General features: G+C 46.0%; 1 protein-coding gene across 2 annotated transcripts in view; it reads right to left on the reverse strand.

The window, feature by feature from the left end:
• The window catches only part of RIMS4 (regulating synaptic membrane exocytosis 4), a 56,047-nt gene extending 35,051 nt beyond the window's left edge, over positions 1 to 20,996 (reverse strand). For both annotated transcript variants that reach the window (XM_030963352.1, XM_030963353.1), the window contains exon 1: positions 20,694 to 20,996. In XM_030963352.1, coding sequence (XP_030819212.1) covers positions 20,694 to 20,790 — 97 coding nt within the window. In that variant the 5' untranslated portion in view covers positions 20,791 to 20,996. The remainder of the gene's footprint in view (positions 1 to 20,693) is intronic.
• Between the last annotated feature and the right edge of the window lie 5,929 nt (positions 20,997 to 26,925).

Here is a 26,925-nt window from a genome sequence, read left to right on the forward strand (position 1 = left end):
TAATAACTTGTGTCCATTTGGAAGCAATTATTTGATCCATTATGGAAGCAGAGAGGGGGGAGCCAATGGTCTGCTTTCCAGAGAAGTTAAACAACTTCAGGCATTGAGTTCCTAACTCCAGACAATCACACCAGATGCTACAACTACTTGTGTCGGGCTTCACCAAAGGTGCTTTCATGGAATACCTGTAACAAATTCTAGAGGAGCATGTTCTTCCCTCTAATTCTACATATTGCTTTGACTCACACAGGGATGTCCCATGACAGGTCCATGGCTATGGAGTGTCTGTTGTGCCAGGCAGCCACAGCCTAGGGTGCACTAAAGGGAATCCTTTTCTTCCCAAATGGTACCAAGAACTGTACAAATCCTCTGTTTATAGCACACCTGTGGTGCTGAAGGGAGAGCTCAGAGAGTGACTGCATTTCCCAAAAGCCTGCAAATGGATCCAGTGCACTTATAGTGTTTCTCTCGCACAGATCCCTTTCAGGATCAAGGTTCTGGATCTGCTTGGGTGGAATGAAAGGAGAGCACCCAGCCCTTCATGATTGCAGTAATTTCACTGCAGATATCTCATGACAGCTGGAAGGGAAGGTCAGGCTTCAATGCCCAGAAGCAGGACAGGAGCCACGATTCCTTACGCTGCTAAGTCATTCAGGGTGACTAAGAAATCAAAGTGAGTTTGTATCACTGCAAACAGCCCTGCCAATCATCCATCACAGATATTTTCAACTGGGGACAAGTCAGGCCGTTACACATGGAAAACACCATCCAATACCAAAAACAGAGGCGCTGGAATTTAACTAGCAGACACCTAAGAAAAAACATTCAAGCAAAATTTTCACAGCCCAAACCCTGAAGAGACACATGCAAGATCTCATCCAAGTGACACACTCTCCCACAGATGAACATGGCAGACACATAGCTGCCTCCTACATCTGCTTGCTGCATGCACAAAAGCAGCACTCAGATAGAAAAACATCCCAGATTATTTGAAGTCCTTTGGGAAATTCAGTTCACTGTTTGTCTATGCAGAGTATTGAGCTTTCAATAGAGGAGAAAAAGCCTTTTGGCCAGAGCTGGAAAATAAGCATGATGTGTTCATCTCTGCTGAAAGATACTGCAGAATGTGGGAAACCAACCAAAATATCATGCCCGGATGTAGATTACTGAGGATGGAAGCAAAAAATCACCAAATTAATATAGATTAATTAATACACTTCAGGAACGATACCAAATCTCATTTTCTCAATTATCAGCAACTAGATGTAGTAAGAATCAGTCCCTTGTGAAGAAGAGGCACACCAGTGCTCAATATCGTATTGAACGGAATTTACATTAATCACACACAGTGAACAACAGCCACACACCAGCACAGCATCCTGAGAAGCAATACCTGTCTGCAGCATGGCTACTCCATGACATGTACCTGGCAGAAAGTTCACCAAAATCCCATGATCTGTGCCAAATATTTCTGAACAAATTTTGTAGAAAGAGCAAGGATGAACAAAATGCTTTAGAGCGCTCTGCTAATCTCCCTCTACTATGAGAGCAGAAAAGAGAGCAGATGAAGAAGCAATTGTGATACAGCCAGCATCAGCCTTGCAGGCAACACTGACAGTTCAGCAAGATCAAATACGCATTAAAGGGCAGTGTGTGAGTGAAAAAATAGTTTTAATGTAACCACAAAAAAAAAAGTTTGATGGGAATCTCTTTATAAAATGTGCAGGCAACAACTGCTCAACAGTAATGGAAGAAGGTCAGGAGAGGACACCGTGCTTACGAAGTGCCTGCATCACTGTCACTTGCTCCCTTCTGATACCTGCAGGTAACTTTCATGTTTCTGTTCTGGGCAGACATAAGGAAGCCTTGGGATTTCTCAAGATGTTACTGGCAAGGTCAGGGAAGTACAATCCCCTTCCATCACCACCTGGGCTCCCAGTGCTGTTTCACTCCTCTGTACAGCAACCGTGCCAGCGACCTGTGCCAGCCACCCACCCCACCAGGCCCCACCCTTCACACTCATTCCAACAGGGAAACAAACAGAAGGAGGTAGGACACACAATTTTGAAAATGAGCTTGAAGGTGAGACCCTCAGTCCCAACCCATTCACAGCCTCTGATCACAAGTCACAATTACAAACCGAGCTCAGGAATGAAATAATCCTTTCCTCCTCCTCCTGCAGAGACAGGAGTTCAGGGCTCTGTTTCCCTGGCAACAAAAAAGAGCATCATAACAGCCTCCTTGCTAGCAAATGACATATGAAAACGTGTCTTTTTTTTTTTTTTTCTCTCCAGTGTCTTTCATCACCAGGGAATAAGCCTGAATTCAGAACTTTCCACTCAGCAAGAATGGAAATAGATATCCATTACTGCTATTTAAAATGCAGTATCTTTAGAGCCTTTAAGCTTGTCCAGAGGTAGGTAGCAAGTAAGGGATTTTCATTTATTAAGTTAAGCAAAGAAGGACAAAAAAATCCTAACCTTGCTGAAGTTCACCTTTTAAGACAAATTATAGAACTTGAAGAGTTTGGGGAAAAAAATGCAGCTCATAAATTTATGAGCTGCATTTTAGATTCTGTTAATATTCACTTTTGAAAAGCATTAGAAATGAAGATTACAAATTTAATAATGCAACACATGGGAGGAATTATCCTCCTCCCCATATAAAAAGGCAATTTGCTCTTGCCTATAAATTGACTTTCTATTACTGTCATTAAACCAGCATAATGTGCTATAATTAGGGTCTGCCCTGCCACAGCTCTGTGGCAACCCACAGCAGAGAACTCATCATGCCAACTTTATGAGACATCCTCATGAGGCAACAGGGGCAGTGGCACTGCTGGTTATCTCCTCACTGCAGGACTTTGGGGTGACCATGGACATTTATGAGGAGTCAAAAAGAAACTGGAATAAATCAATGAGGAAAAAATTCAAGAGAAGAGAAAGTTCCTAAGCCATGAATCAGTGGAAGGTGGGCCAGCATCCTGAAGAAGCATCCTAAGAAATCTTGCCTGACTTTCTCCAGATACCTTGACAAGCACAAAGATCTCTTACTCCTTCCCTTCTGCCACAACAGAGAAATGAGATCAGTCCTCAGACAGTAGCAGCTTCCCATCCATTTCCTAAGCTGCTTCCACGTTCTCCTCCTCTGTAGTTTGTGCAAACTAAATGCCCTGCATGGTCTGTGCAAGCCCTGTCACACCTGTAGAGTATCTGCCACTCCTCTCCCATGCTCATGTCTAACTCCACCTGTGCCTGGACCATCAGGGATGATTTTGCAATGCCCACATGAGAACCTACCAAGCAGCAAAAGCATTAAAATCTATAGTGAGTGGTTTCCTCAAACAGGCAACTACATTTAAGCAGCTCAACCGAAAGAGCATTAAAACTGGGCTGGCAGGTATTTACTGTCCCATTTCCCATGTCTCTTTCTCCATCTTTCAGTTACTGATGGGTTGTGACATATCGAAATAACAGAAATCTTAATAACAGAAACCTCTTTGCCAATTCCAGGCACTAGCACCATTCTTTCCTTTCACCAGCCATATACCTAAAGAGCCAGATGTTAATTCTGTCATCTGCCTTTTTTTTTAACCATTTTCACTCGTTCTTTATGCAGCAGGCAGCTGGAAGATTTGCTCACATCTCAGTTACTTCTGGAACAAATCTGAGCAACTAGCACCGAGGGAGTGAGTTGACAGCATCTGCTGGTGGTTCTTGCTCTTCCTTCGCTCATGAATTATCCTGAATTTTAAAAGCAAAGCAGCTGGTACCTGTTCAAGATTACCAAAGTATGAGTGGTCAGTGCAGCCCCAGCAGGTGCTCTGTGCCTGAGGAAGCAGGCTGGCAGGCCAGGCCAACACTGGACCTTCAAGCACCACTGGTCAGCTTTGACAAGTCCTGCCCTTTGCTCCACGACAAGTCAGTCCTTAAGATTGCTGGATGACAGTCAGTCCACTTAAAAACTTCTCATTCACCCAAATATCCATTCAAAGAAGTTTAATGGTTTGGAATGAACACAAAGAGGACTTGTGATAATCAAAGTGAACCCATTTGCAAGTCTGACACATGCACAGAAAACACTTTGCAGTCTCCACCAAAGCCTGGTTTAGTTTCCCTGCTGAAGCAATTTTTAGGTCAGAACACATGCAGATGTTTGGAGGTCTGTGCTTTGTCCTTGGCCTGTTTTGGAGAAGGATGTAACATTTTGCTTCTGCTCCAACTGCATATTTTTATGAGAGAAACCACAAGGCCACACTTGATTTGAAGTCACTACTGAATTCTATTCCTCTGGATCCGTGAATGACTATACATCCTCCTTCTATCACATAAGCCATATTCCTGATTGAATTGTCCTCCTGTTGTATCCATTCTCCTTAGAAACTTCCCTTTATGAAGCATGACTTGGCCCTTCTGAACATTACACAATATTTGTCTTTCCCATGTATTTTCTGCTACAGATACGTGACTTTTCCCCGTATTTTCCTGCCATATGGAACAGCTTTCCCTTTCAAAAGTCACAGCTGCTTAATGAATTCAAAGTGTGACATTTTGTTTTCCATGGTGAGGTGTATGAGAAGTGTAAACCATGGCCGAGAGATGAACTAGAAAACACAGAGGGCACTGAGCCCTTCCCACCAGCCAGGCACAGCACTCTCAGCAGCACCCACTGCGCCTTGCAAGACTCAGCTTCACTCAATTAATTGACAGACTTCACTAAAGAAATCAAAATGTCAGCTTCAGGAAGTTTATACAAGCTTCTATACACAACAGAGTTTCACAAGCCCCAAAGAAATCCTCTTGTGCTTGGTACTCAATGTGCTATCCCACCTGGACACTTGGAAGCTCTACTCAAACAACAGTTCCAGGATCCAAGGGGATTCAGAGCCTCGAAAGACTTTCCAGAGCACTGCACAAATTCCTCTGATGCCACCCACACGGGAAGGCTACAAATTGGCACCAGTAGTTGTCAACATTTTGTTTTGATCTTCTGGCAAACAAATCCACCCTCTGAAATGTTTGCAGGATGCTGAGATAAAAAAGTAGCAATGAATAAAACCCAAAGAAGTTTGAAGGGTTTATTTTTACCAAGTAATCAATACCTTCTGGCAGTTTTCCTCCAGCTCTAATAATACCAGTGAGGACAGTGACCCTTGGCAGGTTTTGTACACTGTTCTACAAACATTATCTAATTAACCATCACAATCCACTCCTAGAAAAAAAAGAAAGCATGATCTGAAGTTCTTCTACAACAAGAGAGAGAGAATGAGTGCTGGGAAGGGCTACTGATAACAAGGTCATAGTTTGGGAGTTCCAGGTCTTGCACATCCAGTCTAACCATGCTGCCCCTCAGGGGCCAGCTGAAATGGTGTGTTTTTCACACAATCTGTGCTTAGCACAACCCTTGGTCTCAGCCAGCTGTGAGAAAGCACTAGGACAATGTCTAAGCCAACTCATTAATAAATCAAGTGACAATAAAACAGTTGGATGGAGATGAATTATTAAAATCAAAGCAACTTAGCGCTCAGAGACAAAACTAAACTCTGTAAGCTGGGAGCTACTGAACACAGAGCCTGATGTTCCTCAGAACAGCTTTACTGAAGGGCTGCAAACTGCCTGTCCAGTCCAGCTATACCACAGTTCAGAAGGAGATTCAGCATTTCAGTGGGATGGCGAGATATTGATCCTGATCATCAATATTAAAGATGGAAGAGGAATCTCAGGTCATCAAGTCAACCATGAAAGGCATCTCAGGGGATGCTCACCTAAACCAAGTCAAAGAAGTAGGTCTAAATCCAGAGTCAGCATATGTGTCAATATAAATTCAGGTCTGGACTCTTTTGAACAAGAGTATTTTTCTATAACTTTGGGGCAGCCATTACAGAGTCACAATATTTAGTCAACCTTTTACTTCTACAGTCATTAATCATGCACCATTTAACTACTGGTTTGTCATTAACATTCTTAATCCTTTTCAAATCCTTCTGCTTATTTTCACATCTTTTTTCAATCCCATTCTATGTGTCTTGCTAATTACACTCCTTAACTGTCATAGGCTGTTTCAACAGACATGTTGAGCCAGACGTGGTTTGATCACTTGCTGTTTTATGTGCCCAATGAATCCATTGCTATTGAGATATTTAAAATATAAACAGTGTCACTGGAAGATGATCAACTGTACTTAATTATCTGGACAGCTTCCTGTAACTCTAGGGAGGAAGGGCAAATGACCATTTAACAATGTACTCAAAACCAAGATTTCCAATCTTGTAAAAAAGAACAATGAAAAAGGAAAAAAAAGGGCTTAGGGTTTCCATCTTCTCAAAACACAGAGCTTTGCTTCCTTGGCAGACAGTACTGGTTTCAAAGTACTGTTATTTGCAATTTTGCTGTGTTCTGAGCCAACCTTTCCTACCAGTCTCAGAAGACTCCATCTCCAGAAGTCAGCACACCACAGCCTAAGAGTCACAGGCCACCAAAAGGAAGGTCACATCCAAATGAGAGATGCTAAAACCTGACGACAGATGAATGAGACAGAGCAGATATCACCTGAAAACTTAAAGGAAAGGCAATTATTCATGGCCAAAAGGAAGAGAAGTACTGTGATATATGGGAAAGAAGGAACTGAGGGAAGTAGGTGGCCAATCATGATGGAACAACTCCCAGGAACACCCAGAGCACTGGAAATGTCAGCCCAGCTTTACACGTCCACACATTCGCTCCCAGTGACAAGCTTGACTACACAACTTGACACAGAGCAAATGTCACCCTGAACACTTCCTCTCTTGCATCTCAGTCTTCATTTCACTTCTACAACCGTGTCCCGACCTGTCATGCAGGGGATGCAAAGCTTAAAACCACATGTGTGTAATGAAGAGATGAGTTTATGAAGAGCCTGGAAGAGCAGCCAACTCATTCAGCCCAGAGGAGAGCTACCAGAGGCTGGAGAGGGCCATTATATGCCATCGTTGTTAGCTACTAATTCAGTATCTTCAAGGATAGAAGGAACTGAACATTTCCTGTTCTTCCATCTCCTCAGACATAGCTATCAGCTCAGAGGGGAGCAGAACTCCCTGCACTTGGTACCCCTTGGAGAATTCTGTCCAGGCATGGTTTGCCACACCCATTGAAGCCAAAATGTGCAGCTAAAACAGATGAAGGAACAAATACCTTCCAAGACATCATCAGCACTATGCAGGAAAGTTGTGCAGCTTCCACGTGCCAAGAAAAATGCCATGGACACCATAATCCCCCAATGCACTCACATCATGCAACCCCATTAGATCAGCAGCTCCTAATTAATTTAGAGTGTGGATCAGTCCTCAAACACCTTTTGCTATCACTAAGACCTCCTGAAAGTGATGAAGGCGAATCATTATGCATAACACCCTCAAGAACTTGCTGTAAACACATTTGGCAGCACAGGGAGGTTCCTTTATGGCATAATCCATTTTTACATACACCTAATATTTTCAGGTTTTCAACTGATTGTCAAGAGTGTTTGTAGAGGCTGTTAATGAATCTCAGTGCTAAAAGCAGTTACAATTCTGTAGCTATTAATACAACGTGACATCAGTTATATCAGCTTCCGAGTGAATCACAGTTTGCAATCTTGTAGGTGTTCGATAGCTGTTGTCACATCGAAATAGAACATTGTTAAATATACCCCAAGTCTGTCCTAGTTCTGCAGCTCTTTCCCCCCTTTCTGCACTGCAGCCTTAGCGGACTAAGCAGAGGAATAACAAGAGGAAAAAGCAGGTTGACCCTCAGACCACTCAGATCAGCAGGTTTTAAAACGTGCACTTTTGACTGCAATTTCCTCTCAAATTTGAAGACTATAAGTGGTTAAAAGAACAGGTCACCAAACCTTTTATGATGTGTAAACCCTCCAAGATGTACTTGTATCAGGATGTTAAGCTTTTTTTCCCCGTCTTTGTAAACTGAAATAACAGGCTGATAATCTTTCCTGACATAGTAGTTTAGCATTAAAGCAGGCAAAATCCAGTTTTCAAACCATTAAGTGAGTATTAACTGAGTATCAGATGCCAAATGCTGCTTTAATCTGCATAACTGACATTCACAGAACACTCCTGTCTTGGTCAGCTTGTATATAAAAGCACATTCTTAACAAAACTGGCACAAGCCTGTGAAGTTATTAATATTTTGCTCAGTGAAGCATTTTCAGACCATCATTTTGTCCCTGCTTCAGGATTCAATCCTCTCACCAAGATTTTTCAGGCAGGTAGCACCCTAGTCTTTGGAAACCCAGCCTTAGAGGTCCAGAGCAAAGATGTTTTAGAAAATACACAGCTTTCTAGATTTCAGGAAATTAAACAAAATTTTGGCCTGAAATAAGGCTTCCTGATTTTTACAGTCACTCTGTCCAACAAGCTTGCTGCCATTCTGCAGCAGACAGCTGCTGTGAACAGGCTGTGAAAACAGTCAAATTCACCAAATAAAATGGACTGTGGATAATTTGCCTGCCTAGAGCAACAAGCCAGATTTTGCCTCAACCAACCATGCAATATTTCATAGAGTGTTTTAGTAGGTAAGCCAGGCAGTACTGAGACAGAAATAGAAAAATATTGAAATAGGGCCCACACAATGCCAGGTTTAGAGGCACTTGGCTTGGATTGGGTCTTGGGAAAAACTGAGTTTAGGACATAGCAGTGTCTCCTGTGCAGGAGCAGTAAAAGTGTTTCTGCAGAGACTGAGCAGCCAGGTCACAGGAACAGACCTACTCCTGTTACTAGGCAGATGCCAGGAATTCAGTGGAAACAGATGAAAAACAAGTTTACAGAATTATTAACTTGGGACTCTGGCACGACTCAAAGCAGAGCACCGGGCAAGACAAGAGAGCTGAGAATTATTGTTGTGAAACAGTTCAGAAGTGGGTCTGGACAAACAGAAATTATTGAAAAAATCAAGTTCTGCTCCTTCCCCTAGCTTTAACAGGTGCCTTCTCACACCTCACATTTACCCTTTAGACCAGATGTGAAGATCACAAGCTCTGGGTTCTATCATATATGATCCCTTTATGCTGTAGCACCACTGTGTGAAAAACACCCTTGTTGTGTACCCACGTTCCTTGAATTGCACATCCACAACCTGTACACACTGGGCAGGCAAATCTTTAGTTAAACATCTCTTTGCCATTTGCAGAACCTTCACATGCACAATAACTAACCCCAGATCTCTCTCCTACTCTCATAAAATACCAAGCAGGAGTCAGAAACATGCACTGGTGGAAGGTCTACAGGCTGCCATACAGGAAACATCTCCACCTTTGTTATTTCTTGCCAAGGCTCTAGCTTATATTGAGAACAGCTTTCTCTATGTCAAGGGAAAAGAGCCAATAAACATGTGTGGAAAAAAACCCATGATGCTAATTTTGGAATACCTGGCAGAAATACAGAAATATAGGAAGACAAGGGGAAAATAAACCTTGGGGAATACTGAAAATCCTGGTGGGACACAGAGGTAGCAGCAAAAACTGAAATATTTTTAGGCAAGTTCAAAACATTGATCAAGACATAGTGAAATCTCCAGGTAGCCATGGAGGAAACTCCACCTAAAGGTGTGAGGCAGGTGTCCAAAACCAGCCGTGCCCAGGGCAGCTGATGGCTCCTGCTAAGGAAGGGGAGGAGGGAGCAGACCAGCAGGCTGCAGATGGACATCAGCAACAGGCTTTCTCTGGGCTGAAAGGAATGTCCCAAAGCAAGACCAGAGTGTCTGTCCAAACTGAGTGATCTCAGCTCTGCCTGATAGGAGGGTGGGTGCTCTGATGCCAGGTAGGACACAGCTGCTGCAGCTGTGCCCATCTGACGGAGGGAAAGCTGCTTCCTCAGCACAGCAGAAAGCAAATCCAGGTGCTTTTGAGCCCCACCATGATCATGAGAATGTTGCTGTGCCAGAAGAAGGAATCACTGCCTTACTTAAGACACCCAAAAGCCCAGTGAGAGCCTCTCTTCCACCCTCAGCCCCATAACTGAAGAAATCCACATGATCCCACACCACAGCACTCCTCAAGGCCCCAGATGGAGGAGGAAAGTACATCGACACAGCCTGCGCTGACACCGCAGCAGGAGAATGGGTGTCATGGGATGCTAAGGTTGCCATGGCAATGTCCTCATAGCACGTAACATTTTGACACTGTCTGTTTGGCGAGCAGCAGCAGCGATGTGGCAGCCTGCAAAGGCAGGAGGAAGCGGCTGTGCGAGTTTGCCACACTTGTTCCTGCAGCCGGCAGCCAATTCAAACTGTCTGGGCATTGGAGTTTGACCAATCTGGCAGCTCCGCTTCCTAAAGTGCACGAGGAAGCTTTTAACAGCAACTGCTCCATAAATCACCCTGATTTAACAGGCTCTGTCTGCCAGGCTGAGCGCTGGCCTGCACGCCCACTTCCAGCACTGCCTGCCCTGCTTTCCACACCAGCGTCCTCAATGCTCCCCTATTGCATTTGCTGGGAATGTCCCCACGAAGGCAGGAATGATGAATCTGACCCCATGCTCTCAGAAGGCTAATTTATTACTTTATGATACCATATTATATTAAAGAATGCTATACTAAAGAATACACAAAGGATACTTACTAAAATGCTAAAAAGATAATAGTGAAAACTTGCGACTCTTTCCAGAGTCTTGACACAGCTTGGCCCCAATTGCCCAATGAGTCAAAACAACCCACACCAGAATTCAATGGAACAATCACCTGTGGGTAAACAATCTCCAAACACATTCCACATGGGAGCACAACACAGGAGAAGCAAATGAGATAAGAATTGTTTTCCTTTTCTCTGAGGCTTCTCAGCTTCCCAGGAGAAAAATCCTGGGTGAAGGGATTTTTTCAGAGAATGTGAATGCTACACTCCCCCATCCAAGTTCAACTTCTTGAACTGCAGGGTCCCAGGGAGGGTCTGCTCCTCTGCTCCAGCTGGCTTTGCACAACCAGAGCAGCAGACTCAGCCCCACACCTGCAGAGCTGTGGGGTGATGATCTGAACTGCCAAAAGCAGACACAGCCCCAAATCCCATTCACTTTCAACAAATTCCAGAGACCAAAACTCACAGGCATTTTTGAAAAAGCCCAACTTTGCACATTTAATATTTAAAACAAGTACTGACTCTTGTAGAAACTGCTCACGGCAGAATGCTTGGTTTTATCTCAAGGTACATTAGATAATGTGATCTAAGCCTTTCCTCTTTACTTACATTACAACAAAAATCCAGTATCTGGAGGGGATGTACTGTGGACTACATGATCCACAAAGGCAGATGTGTGGGGACCAACCCACACAAAAATGCCTGGGTTTTTGGCAAACATACCAAATTCACCATTGAAATGCAACAGTGGGTTGTGACAGCAATTCTGCAATCCCTTCTGCTTTGGAGGGATCTGGGGGAAAGCAGAATACTGACAAGCTTCAGAAGTTAGTCTGGAGCACTGTCTACCCTCATTGTGAATTTAATTCAAACTGCTATAAAGGCGGAAGGGCTCTGCAGAAGTGGTGCAGAGCAGTTGCTCTAATCCCACAGGCTACTGGAGAGGTCTCAGGGCAGGAGGCAGCACGCCTTCAGCAGAGGGACAGCAGCACAACCTGAACCTAAGGGACAGGGAAAGTTACTGGGTCTGAGCTGTCATGATACTTTCAGGAATTAATCAACTACAGCAGCTGGAAATCCAACAGGCATTAGAAAGGAAAAGCCTTCTCTTTTTTTCTTCTAACAATGTGATTAAAACACAAATTTGGATATAAAGCAGCCACCTTACAATCTTGAGTGAAGGTTTACTAACGTTCTGCTGGAGCTGTGATAACACGCATGAAATACAAGAAAAGAAAGGTGAATAGTAAAAATAAAAGAAAAAAAGAAAAACCCACCTACACAATCCTCCCAGGATGCTGATAAGTGCTAAACAAGGAGCTGGATTTACAACAGCAAAAAAAATAAATCTTAATCTTCTTAAGACATCTTGGCTGCAGCACAATTAACATGTTTTCCATCGACGTGGCAGGATACATTCCCTGCTAACTGTAAATATGCATACTGCTGGTGGGCAGCTGGCAAAAGTCCCACACCACTGGGAAACTGTCACCACTGGGAAATGTCAGCCTCATCCATATTGCCCAGGGAGCTGAGCGAGGGGCAGCCTGTCCCCACACTCCTGTCCCTTGGTGACACTGCTGCTGCTGGATCATTCTGCAAGTCTGAGCCCACCAAGAGCTGAGCTGCTGCTCCTCAGAGGATGGGCAGCTCCCGAGAGGGACACAACCATGTGTTCCTTGGGCAGAGACACTGTAACCTCTTAAATCAGATGTCACCAATGTGAGGCACAGTATGAACCACTATTATCCTCATTCCAGCTGCTAACTGGGAATGACAGCCTGGCAGCCCCTTGACCTGAGCATCACAGAGTGGAGTGATGAGAAGGCGCCTGACAAAACAGGCCACTCTGAAAGCAAAGATTTTCAAGGATGCTGCATTTCACTCCGTTACAGAACATCTCCTCCAGCTCCCAAATTCATCCACAAACATTGCTGCATTTCTGGAGCCCAGGGGATAAAGCATCTTATTACAGATATTTATCCCACCTCCCAATCCCACAAACATCCCATAAGCATGGGTCTTGCTAAACAACAGATATTGAATTCAGACCAATACCCATGGGATGAAATAGCTCAGCCCTCCAAATCAACACAAAGAAAATCACTAAAGGCATATGTAAAAACCAGTAATTTCAGAGCACTGAAAAAATTAACATACAAATGCCAGAAAGGGAATGAGTAGCCAACAGCACTCATGCTGGGAATAATCTGGAAAATAGCATGGATCATACCCTGAGTGTTAGCCAGGAGCAAGAGTGTGTATTTACAGGAATACTGCATACAAAGTGTGGGAAACAGATACTCCTCACTGCAAGGGGCAGACAGCAACCAGGGCACTGTCCACATTGCTCCTCCTGCACAATCCCAAATCCACCTGACAAAAACAAAACCATCCATCAGGTTTCTTTGGTCCAAACAGCAAAAGGAGGGAGAGGGATGCCAGGCAGCACTGGCTGTCATTACAGCCATTTCTTGGCTTGGAATTACTGGCACAAGAAGGAACAGCTTTGTGATGTGAAGAGTTGCTTTGAAGAGCAGTGATCAATTGCTTGCCATGTTGCTGGGAGCAATGCAATAGCAATCCGCTATTTCTGTTCAGATTTAAGCTAAATTTTAGGGTAAACTATTCTTCTGATTAGGAGTAGATTAGTTACTTAGGGAACAGATATAAGTGACCCCTCTACCTCTACATTTGCAAGAATAAGGACACAGACAATAGCTTAAGTTTCTCTTAGTCATAAAACAGTTTTGAGAAAAATGTGTTATTTACCTCTGTACACGGTGTACTCTCCAAATTGAGAGTTGAGCACTCAGACATTTTAGACTGGTTTCTGCAAGGCTGTATGAGTGCTCTGTGTTTTGGACAAAGCTGACAGAACACCCTAATGGCACGAAGGTGGAACATTATCCATCTCAGTGATTTATTTAACTGTGGCTGGATCTGAATATAAGGTCGGGCTACAGAGCTTATATTCAGATGTGTAGGGAGGCTGTATCAGGGCTACTCAGCCTTTACAAGTGTGCTGTTTTGCAAAAGTAAAGCCAAAGATAAAGTTTAAATGCAGATTTCAAGGCATGGTTTGACGGACAGCAGAATGCCTAATTTGCGTGTCATCAGCAGATGACTTAAGCAATGGCACAACTGATGGATCATTGTGTTGCAGAACCCCAGCTGTGACACGTGTTGCCATACAGTACAGCCACCTCCCAGAAAATAAAACCAAACCCCAAGGGAACATCATCTGGATAGATGGGATATTCAAAATGTGTTGAATACTTCCGCAGAGGAGCAGAAATCCTTACTCAAATATGCTAATGGTGCTTCTCAACAGATGTCTGTGGGAGAGAGGAGGAGACAGCAGGGCTGAGAGCCTTGAGTGAGTCAGGTCTCACTGCCCCACCAAAACCATCAATGACTTACAGACCATTTCCTAAATTAAATTGTTCACATTTCTAATCTAACTGAAGGCATTCAAATATAAGCAAATAGTGCTTCAGAAAACAATTGCACAGATAAATTATTCCTCGAGACAACTACTCCAATCAAACTTAATTCTTCCCTACACAAAGCAGATCCACACATTCCGTCAAACAGGAATGTTGAAGCAAAGTAGCTACAGCGTTTCACAACTTGTCCTGATGCAAGAATCTGACAGAGCAAAGATAATTTTTTTTGCCTGGAGAACAGAGTGCTTTTGAATTAATAAATGTTGCATTAGAATTAACTGCACATGAAATAGAAGCAGTAAAAAAACAGTGTCTCCTAGATAGAAAGCTTTCCAGGGACGGATTCTTCTACTTGGAAACCAGCTGACAGCAGAATAAGAGAGAGACATCCTTTTCCTGTGGCTGGCAGGGGTCACATCTGACCCACCCTCAACAACTCCTGCACACATGGCTGGAAGTCAGCATCATCCTCTGAATACCTGAAGTACATCAGGCCACCTTCGAGGGAAGGAGACACAACCCTGGGCTCTCCACGGCTGCAAGCGTGTGCTGCAAAAGCTCAGGGGACAGCACAGAGCCACCATCACGGCCCATGACCCCATCCACATCCCTCTCCCCCATAAACCCACACCCAGATGACCACCAAGGAAACTTTTACACAGCACTTTGTGGCACAGCGCTTGAGATCCCTGGGCTAGCAGCTGCTGCTCTTCCCCCCACCTTACATCAGCGTTTCTAACAATTCCCAACACGGCACAGGCGGATGCTGCCGGCTGGGGGGTGCTGGAGGGCTCTGCAGGATGCCCCATGGGAGACAGGAGTGGGAAGCAGCTGGTGGCCCAGGAAGGCAGCCTGGCACGCTGAGGCCTGACCGATGCCACGTCACCCTTCCCCGCACTCGCCCATCTGTCCCACCGTCCCCATCTGCCGGGTTCTGCCACGCACCACGAGCGCCCTGCGACTGACGCTGACATTCTGCTTTGCCTTTCTACAGGCACAGCATGAACCTGGCCCAGGACCACGGCTCTCACGTGCAGCCACAACACCAAGAGCAACACAAACAAGGACAAGGTTTCCAATCGCTTGCTCCTCGTGCTGACTCACTCTCAGCCTCCCATGGCCACTAAAGACAAAACCTGTTGTCTGTACCTGCGGTCCCCTGAGCACACGTGCAGCACCAGCAGGGCCTGACAGCAGAAAGCTGCTCCAGTGCTCAGGGGAGGGAAGGGACAGCAAGGATTGCTCAGCTCTGCCTGACTAGGTGCAAGAATCAGTCACTGTATTTAGGATCTGATTAACTCATAACCAGGTCTGGATCACCAGCCTCTGCAGATCTTACCCACAGCCTCCTCTTCCAGGCTGCTGGTCCCTTTCATACACTTCCCTCTGATGGAAGACTGATTTGCAGCAGCTCTTCCAGAACTGTTCTCATTTTTTTATTTCAACTTAATCCATTTATGAAATAAACATGTTTACCTAGAGCTAGAATGTGCCCAGCAGGGAGAGAGGCATTTCTTACAATCACTAGGCTAACCTACAGCCAAAGATACACTCCTTACTGGGCAAGAAGAGGGTTGGTGCCTCCTGCACCAACCAAGGAGAGCTGGCACCCCTGTGGTCATGCATGGCCAGGTGAGCTCTAGGGCCTATCTTTGCAGGGATAAACTATCCATTCATTTATAAAAGACTGATTAAAAAAATAGCTAACATTCCAGATGGATGTATAATTTCTCCCGTTCCCTATATGATGGCCACATGAGCATGGCTACCTAGCTTACAAACAACTAACAAAACTGGTTAGAGGCTTCCAGAGCTCCAAAAATTAACTCTGGATGAAGCAAAACCAAAGTAAGCCCAAAAAGGACTTAACACACTTGGGCTATATTTAAAAAAAAAATAAAAATGGACTAGTTAAGTCTTGAATCATAATTTTCTTTTAAACCATATGTACCCCAATACAGTGCTGCAACTGAGATATATCCATGGCAACATGAAAACACACATAGGGGCTCTCTCTATTTAATAGCTTTGTAACGCTTAATGTTTGAAATTATAGAGCAGGTCAATGTTTAAAATTATGAGGAAGTTCAATGCATAAAACCCAAACAAAAAAATATCCTAAACTAACCTAAATATCCACAGCCCCTTCATACACCCCAATAGTTTAAATGTTTTTTATCAATCCATTAAATTAGTATTTCACATAGTTTCTCTCCAAAGCAATTGATCGTAACACAGTGCCTCTGCCAGTACTTTATAATGTGTGAAAGCAGCAGCCTGGGCTGAATTTTATCTCTAATTCAACTCTTTTCTGAATGAGCAGCTGACACAAGGAAGGCTTACTGTCAGTATCTAGGAGACATTTTGACTTTGGAAACCATTTTCTCTCTGCCAGACACTTGGTTCCAGCTGGCTGAGACATGATTTGATTCTCCTGCCTTGCAGCAAGGACAGGGGTCTGCCAAGCTGGACAGTCCCTGTGCTGAGGTCCTGACCAGGAGGGGACACTTACCAGTCCCTCAGAGCTGCTCTGTACCTTCCCCTGCTGCCTGACCAGAGCAGCCCTGCTCTTCACACTTGTGCAGGTAAGGAGCCTGGTGTAGATGCTCAAGTTGGATCTGGATTCCAGGGTAGCTGCATGCGCAGTGTGACCCATGGCTACAATTCCACACATCCCAATCTGCATCCCCGTCAGGGCATGCCACAGATGCCTTCTGCCAGTGCAAGCAGGTGTCCTTCCCAAGAAAACCAGGGTGTAGGATGAAAGGAGCTGGTGCACTGCAGGGTCTCACCCACCTGGGCCACAGCACAACTGGAGCACACACCCAGACCTGAGCAGTGCTGCTGGGTCCCGCAATTTAGGCACAAGAAAGGAAACCCCATCCCTTCCAGTGGTTTTTCGCATTTACCTACCTGTCTTTAGGTGTAGCTCTTGTCCTCTGTAGTACACGGGGTCCTGGTCTGGAAGCTCTCACCCCTCCAGAGCTGAGCACTGCTTCTGACTTCCCAGCTCCCAGTGGGTTCAGCACTGCCACATCAGCTGTCCCAGCTACTCAAACCACCTCCTCTCTCCTGCTCAAAGCCTGCTTGGTCTGCATGTGCAGCTCTAAGTCGGTTGTTGGTACTCTCTACAAAACATTTACTTTCTGTTCTGCTTTAGCCACGTTTCCAAACCTCATGCCCCACACAAGGAGTAAAATGGTTCTCCTCCACACCATTAGCCTTAAGGGTGACCTTCATTCTGAACTGGGGAGGGCTGTGCTAAGGCCACCATCAAAGAGGGATTTCATACACCCCACTCCCTCAGCTTTCATTATGAGCTGCACCCAGGTGCACCACAAGCTGCCTACGAGGCAGGTGCCCACAGTCATCATGGATCCTGCTATTAACCTACACGCACTTGCCACTTGGCAGTTCAGTCCTCAGCAGTTTGGTTCCTTCTGACATGTTCCCACAGGAATATCAGCATTCCAAACAGCTGATTCCAGCCAAGACCAAACGTATGGCAGATCCTCAGAACAGCTCAGATCTGTGTTCACAAGATTTGTGTCAGAAACAGGCATTCTAGAAATGTGCCCACAATGAGTGCATGACTGACTTTTACCTCCTCTTACTCTACTGCTCCATAACTGAAATGTAGGATAGACATTTGCATAAGTTAAACCAACAATTATTCTGGTAATAACTGCAGTTTAAAAATCCTTAAACTTCACTGACATTGCTGGGGACCTCAGTGGAGCAAAGACAGTGGCACCCAGCCAGCAGGAAGGCCAGCAACATTACCATGCTGAGATCAAAAGAGCTATTAACCCTGAGTCCTTGGTCTGCTGAGTGCATTTTGGCTATTTCAAAGCCCCACTGCAACTTCCTGGCTAAAAAAGCTCCGCATTTGCTCAGAGCATCTTTTGTAGATGCAGCTGAGGAATGAAAAGGGTATTGGAACCCTGAAGTCTACATCCACCTCTTTGGAGAGACACATGGACATGAAATATCTGAAACTCCACCACCCTCATGCTCTGGAAGCACTCAAATGTGATCCTGTCTCTTGTTCTGTTGCTTTCCTGCCTCCACTGGCTGCCTGCTTCTGCACATGAAGAGATCATCTGCACCCAGTTCACTCCTCAGAACCCTGTCCAGACACACTGCAGGTCTACCAGGCAAAGGAATAGTGGAAGATGAGGAGAGTCTTCTCACCTTATGTCCACAAGGTAGACAGCAAAGAAGAACAAAAGAGCCATGGCAGAAAAGGAAATAATGTATAAGTTAAAGTATATTCTGTATTTTTCAAAAGCAGAGTAATTTTTCCAGACTAAAAGGGTGAAACACTGGAAGCCAGAGGTATTGTTACCACTGCCCAAATGCAGCCACGGCTCTCACACATCTGTAAATTTCCTTTTAAGCTCCTTTGATATTACCCACCCATAGCAACTTAAATGAAACACCTCAATAATTTTTCTTGTTTGTAGATTTAAACAATCATTAGGCTGTTTTCCCCTTTCAGAGGAAAATGTCACATTTCCCTTAAGCTTGGTCATTTATCAGTTCTTCTCCTTTTTTTGTAGGACAGCTATTCTCTTACAGATGTGGTTCCCAGCTTCAGACAAAATGGATGATGTGTCTGTTTGAAATAGGATTGTTTACTTTGTCAATGCCCCTGGGATCAATTTCATTTTTTTTCTGCCTCCTCCTATAGAGAACATCTTGCCAAGTGCAGTATTCATCTCCCTGAATGAGCTATCGAGATCTATTTTTTTGACAGAAATCACGCTGCAACCCAAACTGATCAGAATCTCTCACTATTTCAGAAGCATGCATGGGTATGAATAATATAGAATCTTATCTGGCACAATTTCAGCATTTCTCTTATAATTTCTTTTTCATGTAATCTGCTTGCTTGAGAAAATTATACACTTGTAGTTTTAACACCAACAATAAAAAGCAGCACACGTTCCTCCTGGCTGGTTGCTCATACATGTCTGAGCACACACTCACAGGCACGAAATACAGGAGCAACACTGCAACATCCCCATCACACTGAATCCACCCTGAACAGCTTCACTAACCAGACAACTCACACAGGCAGGATCTGCTCATGAGCTGCTGGAGAATGAGGTTTTAATTGCAGATTTAGTTAATTCAGAGACAAGTACCTGTGTTGTATTAAGAGCAGCTTATTAACATTCAATCACGAACATTCACTAAGCGTGAATAAATAAAATTCAGCGCAAAAACATTTTTTTTTAAGCGCTGGAAGAGGAAGCATTCACCTAAACTATCACCTTGCTCAGGGCAGGAGGGGCTGGACATCAGGGAATGAAATGCTGTCCCAGGCATTGTGTTGGGTTCTCATACTTGAGCATGTCTCACTATCAATCATTCCTGAAGCAACAGCGCTGAGACTTCCCAAAGCTCCCGTTATTGTCTTGTACGCTCCTCGGTATTCGAGCTAAATCTGAAGTGCAAATAAATCATCAGCAAAATTTTTAGATAAAAATTTTTAAAACTACATCTGTTGGAGGAGACAATCCTCTGCCTGCCACCCCTGCATGATGCTGATGACAAGTCTAGGTTAATCACACAGATGATGAATTGATTCTTACGTCAACTCCTTTTAAAAACAACATCGTTACAGGTGTAGCAGCTGGCGGGCTGATGCATTCCTGCTGGCATCTGCACATCTTGGGATGAGCCACTAGACAAAGGAGCATGCCGGCATTTTGAGGGATGCAACCATGACAGTCAGTGTTAAAATACGCCTTAGTTACCAACTTTTTATTATTTGCCACTCACAAGGCTCACAGGTTCAGTCTCTGGTACAGTGTGCACTGGGAAAAACACCCCTCAATTATCAGGGAACCGCCGGGAATGGACAGAGGGCTCTCCGACCGCTCTCCATCCACTCCCGCGCCCTCCCTCCCTCTCTCCCTACCCACGCAGCGGCTGTGCTGCCCTCTACTCCCAGCACCTTCCCCAGCACCCACCACCCTTCCTCGCCCCTTCAACCCAATGCCTTTCCTACTTTTCCCTACCAGCGCCCCTTGTTTTTTATGCTTGGTCTCATTTCATGACTACAGTCAGGAGTCTGAGGCCAGAAAGGTCTTTCTGATGCCGGTAAAAAAAAAAAAAAAAAATCACTGCATCCATTCTGAAAGGCTTTTGTTTTGGGATTTACTCTGCCCTCCTTTAAACGGAATCCCATTATTTCTCTCCCCAAAAGCAGCACGGTGCACGGCGCTAACAACCCCTGGGAACAATCAGCCCGAGAGTTGATGGTGTATAAATCAGAGCGGACACACCACCCGGCAGGATGGGCGCCTCCTCCCTGAGCTCTGCCCTTCATTCTCACAGAGGAGGATGGAGCGTGAGCCCCTCCATTTGCAAATAACCCGTGTTTCCTATCGATCAGCAGTCGGAGCGTGTTCCACCGCTGGAGCACATTCCCGGTTTTAACCTCCACAGGCACACGCATCCAGCGGTCCCCAGCACCCCTCGCACACCGCCGGGATGAACCCCCGGCCCCAAACCCCCGGCGGGGTCGGGGATGGCGCTGACACGGAGCACACCCACCCTCGCCTACCCACACCGCCCGGGCGGACACACAGCCCCGGGAACCACCGCCCCCCGGGGCTCCCCGGCCCCCCGTACCCGCGTCCTCCTCGTCGAAGCTGTTCATGCAGGGGAAGTAGATGGCCAGGGCCTCGAAGGAGGCGGAGAGGCTGAGGCGGCTCTGCGACCGCTCCATGAAGAGCCCGGCTCCGGGGGCGCCGCCGGGGGTCTCGCCCGCGGCCGCGGGCGGCTTGGCGAGCTTGGCCGCCCCATTCTTCACTCGGAGCACGGCCCGCGGCGTCTTGGCGGCGGCGGGGCCGCGCTGAGGCGGCGGGGAGAGGAGAGGAGAGGCAGGCGAGGCGGGCGAGGCAGGCGGGAGCGCGGAGCGGCGCGGAGCGGAGCGCAGCCACCTGCTGCCGCCCGGCCGGCCCTGCGCGCCGCCCGCCCCCGCCCCGCCGCAGCGCCGCCAATCGCGAACCGGGGGCGGGAACGGGCCCGGCGCGGCCGCGCTGCCCCCGCCCGGAGCGGCCCCGGCACTGATTCCCCCGCGCGGCCCCCGCTCTCGATCCCCCGCCCGGGCGGCCCTGGCTCTCCCCGGCCCGGGCGGTCCCGGCTCCGCGCTCCCCCTGCCCGGGCGGCTCCGGCTCCGCGCTGCGCCTTCCCCGCCCTGCCCCGAGCCCGGCCGGGCAGCCCCGGCTGTGTTCTCGCCTTCCCCGGTCTGGAAAAGATGCTTCGCATCCCTGGGATAATGCAGGTGTAGGTTTGCTTGTGAATTGATCTGGGAAAGTGAAATTGACAGAAATTTATTTATTTCTTGCTGAAATTGACAGAAATTTATTTATTTCTTTATTTCTGAAATAGACAGAAATTTATTTCTTTCTGAAATAGACAGACATTTATTTCTGAAATAGAAATTTAATTATTTATTTATTGCTGAAATACACAGGAAACTATTTATTTTTGAAATAGACAGAAATTTATTTCTCATTTATTCACCGAGAAAGTGAAATTGATAGAGGAAGAGATGCAGGAGGAAGACCGTGGTCCTGGCTTTCATCTCAAGAGTGCGACAGCAGAAAAACAACCTTGAAGGTTTCAGGAGTAGAACCCTGAAGGTTTCTTCCAAAAGAGAGGGGATGTAAGGTGTGAATGGAGGAGCAGCCTGGCTCCCAGCCTTCTCCCACGTACCTCTCTTTAGACACACAAAAAATCCCTTCCCAAAGTATAAAAGCCACTATTTGGATGTATACAAGCTCCCAGGCAGAAAGCACACAAGCCAGGAGGTTTTTCTTGGTGTGTTACATTAAATAGGAAGGCTGGTGCCTGTTGTGGCTCAGCATTGAGCCCATTCTGCAGCACACCACGGGATAGAAGCTGCTGTGCTCTGTGAAATGAGAGAATTTTAGATCCTTCCCCAAGTCTCTTTTTTTTCCGACTAGCTTTATGGAGAATTAGTGGTTCAAGACTGCCAGCTGTCCACAGGTGCTGCCTATGGCAGAGACATCACAGCATCTCCCAGTCCTGCCTTGGGGAAGGAAATGCAGTATAGCCTTATTTATTCAGTGCAACAAAGCCCTGGGATGGTATTAGAGTGTTCTGCGTGGTCTGCACAGAAAGGTTGCTGTTCCCTCAGGGAGCAAAGGAAGATGTTCCTTGTGTTTGGTCTGTCCCCCCATCCTGAAAACTAAATGTCACCCCACTGAAATGACAGGCCTGCTTGTGCTAATTCAAAAATGAATATTGAATGCAATATCTCCCTTAGGAAAAGTGTGGCTAAACAGCCTGTATTCTCCATTCTCAAACAGTTAATACATCAATCCATTAAAAGTTTTCTGTCAACTGAAAGTCCTACCAGAGCTGCATTGCGTTTGTGGCCGCCAGTGCCCAGAAGCAGCAGGAGCAGGGCTGCTCCCAGGAATGGGGTGCCAGGAGCAGCCTCTGCACAGGGCAGGGACAAACCTATGGCCAGGCACAGTCCCCTGCCATGGGAGGCAGAGCAGGAGGTGATGGCAGTGCCTCCTGTCAACACATCAGCCCCAAAGTCATCCATGGAAAGCCAAACATCAGTACAGCCCAGGCAAAGCTAGAAGCCCACCAGGCTTGGAGGTTAAATGGATCTCATGACAGAGGGGGTAAATGTGAGGTCCAAATGAAGATTTTTGGGGCAATTACAGCCAACTAGTGCACTCAGCCCTGACATCCAGGTTCTTCATTACTGGTGATGCATCCAGAATGGCAGAGGTCATATGAATATCAGATGCCAAGATGAGTTTGCAGGACTTCCTAAAAGAAAAATGTTATTTAATTCAAAAACTAATCAAAATTTGCTCTGGAGTTGGTGAGTTATATGAATTACTTCATCAAAGCTAGGCTAGGCAGGCAGTAAAGCAGAAGGAACAGAATGAACTTATTACAGACAATGATATCTCCAGGTCTGAGTTTTGAAAGGCAAAGGAATCAGTGAGGAATGTATTACCATATGTTTAAGAAGAGATTTCAATAGCACCAATCAAGGCATTAGGAGCAGCTACAGGCACAAATTTAGGTGCATTAAAACTGTTAAGACAGCTCCTGTCTACCAGTCCTGCCAGCACATTCGATCAGAGGAGCAAGAGGCATCTGTGAATCAAAATTTGCTTCCAGGTTGCCAGGCACAGAAGTTACCTAAAAGTGCTGACAACTGGTTGGTTAATTTTTTTTCATTTAAAGACTGCAATAAAAAATTTAAATGGGGAATAGGAGTTTAATCTCAGCTTTATGCTATGTCCATCTAAATTACTTGTTTCACTACATCTTGGAAGCACAGTGATGGGAGACACAGGCCTGGAGAGTGAATCTCTGTCTTCAATACTCTGTTTTCTTCACCAGCATACTAGGACTGAAGACCCTTCTGCTTTTAGTGCTTTGTGGCCTCCTTTTGAGGTTCTGAGGAGGACCATCATCATCCCCACCCACCTCTGTGGACCTTTCTCCATGCTCATCCATCTGCCAGCTTCCTCCAGAGACACAGCCTGAACCCCTTGCACCTGCACAACTCAGCACCACTTGGTCACACTCTCTAAATGCTCCTTTTGTGCATTTTTCCAGGCTGTCTTCCACCTCCCTCTTTTCTATATCTGTGGGACCAGCCATGCTCAAATCCTTCCCTGCTCTTGTGTGCCACAGAGTGGCTTGGGCTGAGTGCTCTAAACATCATCCCTTAGCTTTGGTGTCACCTGCTTCTCATTTGACTGCTACATTTTGCTCCTCAGAGCCAGGGCAAATATGTGTCCTGCAGGGCTGTTTGATTATTGGCTGGGCCAAAACATCCTAAACCAAAACCATCTGCCTTAAAGTGAGCCAAGATGCACTGACAGCTGGAAATGGGATGGACAGTTAAAGGAGTAATGCCCTCCGGATGCCTGGAGGAAACTGTTTGTTTTGGCTGCCTGTTTAAGGGAAACAGGGATCTGCAATGAAGCTGGAAATTGTTAATCTCTAAGAGTTCTTCTTCATTGATCGCCATGGACAGCAAGATCCTTGGGAGGGACTTGCAGAAGTGAGGATAAACAGGGGGGAAGATTCCTGTGGTGTTGTAAATAAGCAGAGAGTGCAGGCGAGAACAAATAAACTCCAAGATTTACTGCCTCCAGAGCAGCACGTCTGTGGCTGCCCCAGTGGAAGTGCTTAATTGATTGTTTCCCCAGTGAAGCAGGCTCTGACTGATTGAACCATGGAAAGCTCTGATAGATTTTTCCTGCTGGCTCTTTCTCTTCCCACTAGTCACATAGCTTGTATTTTTGCCTTTACTCTTAGGTGTCTAGGTCAGCCTAGGAAGTTCATTTTTATACTGGAGCAAGAGGATATGCTGCCCTCTCTCTCTTGTACTCCCTATGGTTTTGTGTATGCCTGTTTGGAAATAAATCCAAACTCTCTGATTTGTGTATGTTTGCTCTTTCTGCTCTCTCTGCCCACTGCTTGCTCAAAAAATAGTCCACATGCTGGGAGCTCAAATGCAGCACAGAAACAAGCCCTGCTAGTGAAAACACATGCATAAATCTGCTCAGAGTAAATACAGCATTCCTCAGGGTGAGGAGGGTTGGGCTCCTCCCTGTCTCGTGCTACCCCTTCCCTGCCCTGAGCAAGGCTGATGCTGCAGCCAGGCAGCTCGTGGTTGGTAGCACACAATGTTCTCCAGCACCCAAAAACAAACACAGACTTGACAATCCCTGCTCTTCAGGGCTCTAATTGATTCCACTTAGGAGTTCCTCTTGGCCCTTCTGGGCAGGCTGGGGGGCAGGAGGTGAGATGTGCTGAGCATGGATACCCAGAAACAGGGACTAAACACCAGAGAAGGGCCTGTGGTGCCACGGCATGGCATTAGTGCTGGGTGATGCCCAGAGCTACTGGTTCAGGTGCCCAACACACCAAAGCACCACAGCTTCACTGGGCTTGGTTGTTGTACACTTACATAACAATATATATTTTAACTTATTTGTTCTTTCTTGCTATGTGTGTAGAGGGAATACTGCAGGCTGATGGCTCAAAGAACCAGGCACAGTATAAATACAGAGTGAAAGCCTTAATAAATATAGAGTGAAAGCCTTGCTGTTCCCCAAGTGCTCTCTGTCCAAGAAGCCAAGACAAAGAACAGAAGGAAGTATAATTTTTTTTAATTCAAGGTCAGGGTACAAAGCATATGAGTTTTGGTTGGCTTGCCCAACACTGTATAAGGAAAGTCTCTGTTGGAGCTAGGAACTGACTGTAGATTTCCTGCCACAATCTCAAAACTACCTTCTGCTTTTCACTAATAGAAGCAATGTTCTAACCTTAGCAAAATTAAATTATAAGCCAGACAGGTTTTTGCAACATCCTTTGTTGGCTGGGATCCAGGCAAGCCAGGAGCGCTCTGGTTTGTCACAGCTGAACCACATAATGCCCTAAAGAGCAGCCAGGCTGCTACCTGTGTGGAGCCTTTCACAGTGCTCCGCACTTACTTCCACCGGACAGCCCATCCAAAAGCACAGATCCTGTTGTTTTAGTCACATCTCTCTCACGCCCTCTCTAGCTATCGAAAACAAGCCCACAAAGGTGCTAAGTGGCTGGTGAGGCAGAGCCCAGAGGATGAGTAATGAGAGGCTGAGCCGTCAGCCCCGGGTCCCTTGCTAGCCCTGCTGCTTCTCACGTTTGTCTAGCCAGGGTTTTCCTGAGGCAAGAGAGCTCAAGGCTGCACAGCACGTGCTGTGCTCTGTTCTTACTGTTGGTATCCACTAAAACTGAATGGGTTCAGCCCATTCAGTGACTTCCAAGCCCTGGCAGCAGGAGTTTGGATGAGCTGGACACTCCCATGGGGTATAACTCAGCAGACCATCTTCTGCTTCACTGTGTCCTTCTCAGGGCTGGGGTTTGGGTCAGGCTTTTCTTTGGTTCAGCCAGCCAGGATGAGTAAAAGGATGTTAAATCAGGCTGATTCTCTTCTGATGACTAAAATGCACATCCAGACTGATGAAGTGCAGGGTAGTGGTGATTTGCAGACACATTGTCTGTTGCAATATTCACTCACATGCAAAAGGGAAGAGGAAGCACCTGCATGTAGAAAGTGCTGTTAAGAGCAAGTAGTTGCTTATCTACTTCCCTGATTTACAATAAACAAACCATCTCCCCGGGGCTGTGCTATTCCCCAGCTCTCCAGGCTGGGAGATGGCTAGGCACAGTGAGGAAAAGCTTGAGATCTGGGGAAAAGGGAATGGAAGATCAAAAGCAAGAAGGAGGTCAAAAATGCAGAAGTGTGGGAGGCACAAGAGGAGAAGGAAAGGACTGGGGAGTTTAGCCAGTCCAGAAAAGTTTTGCAGCCAGAGGCAAGTTCAAGAGATCTGAAGAAATGGACTTGGGCACATCCTGTGGCTGGGAGAAAAAGAGACACTAAGTAGGAGCTCATGTACACCAACAGCCCATGTAGCTCCTCCAAAAAGAGAGAAGCCCATCTGGAAACTCCATCAATAGTCAGTGTTTTAGAGCACCTGGCTGACTGACCACACATGAGAGAGGGGTGCAGCTCAGGCAGGTGGGTGTCTGTCCTGTGTGGCTGTAAAAACACAGAGGCTGCTGTGGAAACCTGAACCACGGGGGTTTCATTCTGTGAAGCATCCGACAGAGCAGACATTTTGTGGCAAATTTCCCAAGGGTTTGGGAGAGGAGGTTGGCAGATTGTGGCAGAATGAAAGGATGGATATCTGCAGGCAAACCATTTCCTTCAGTCCTTTCATTCATATCAGCTCGTGGTGTTGGCATTGTCACAACAGAGGCAATGCTGGGAATGACAGGTGGAATTTAGTGCATTTGGATTTTAATC

Source organism: Camarhynchus parvulus, chromosome 20 (genome assembly GCF_901933205.1).
Source record: "Camarhynchus parvulus chromosome 20, STF_HiC, whole genome shotgun sequence".
NCBI classification, from domain to species: domain Eukaryota; kingdom Metazoa; phylum Chordata; class Aves; order Passeriformes; family Thraupidae; genus Camarhynchus; species Camarhynchus parvulus.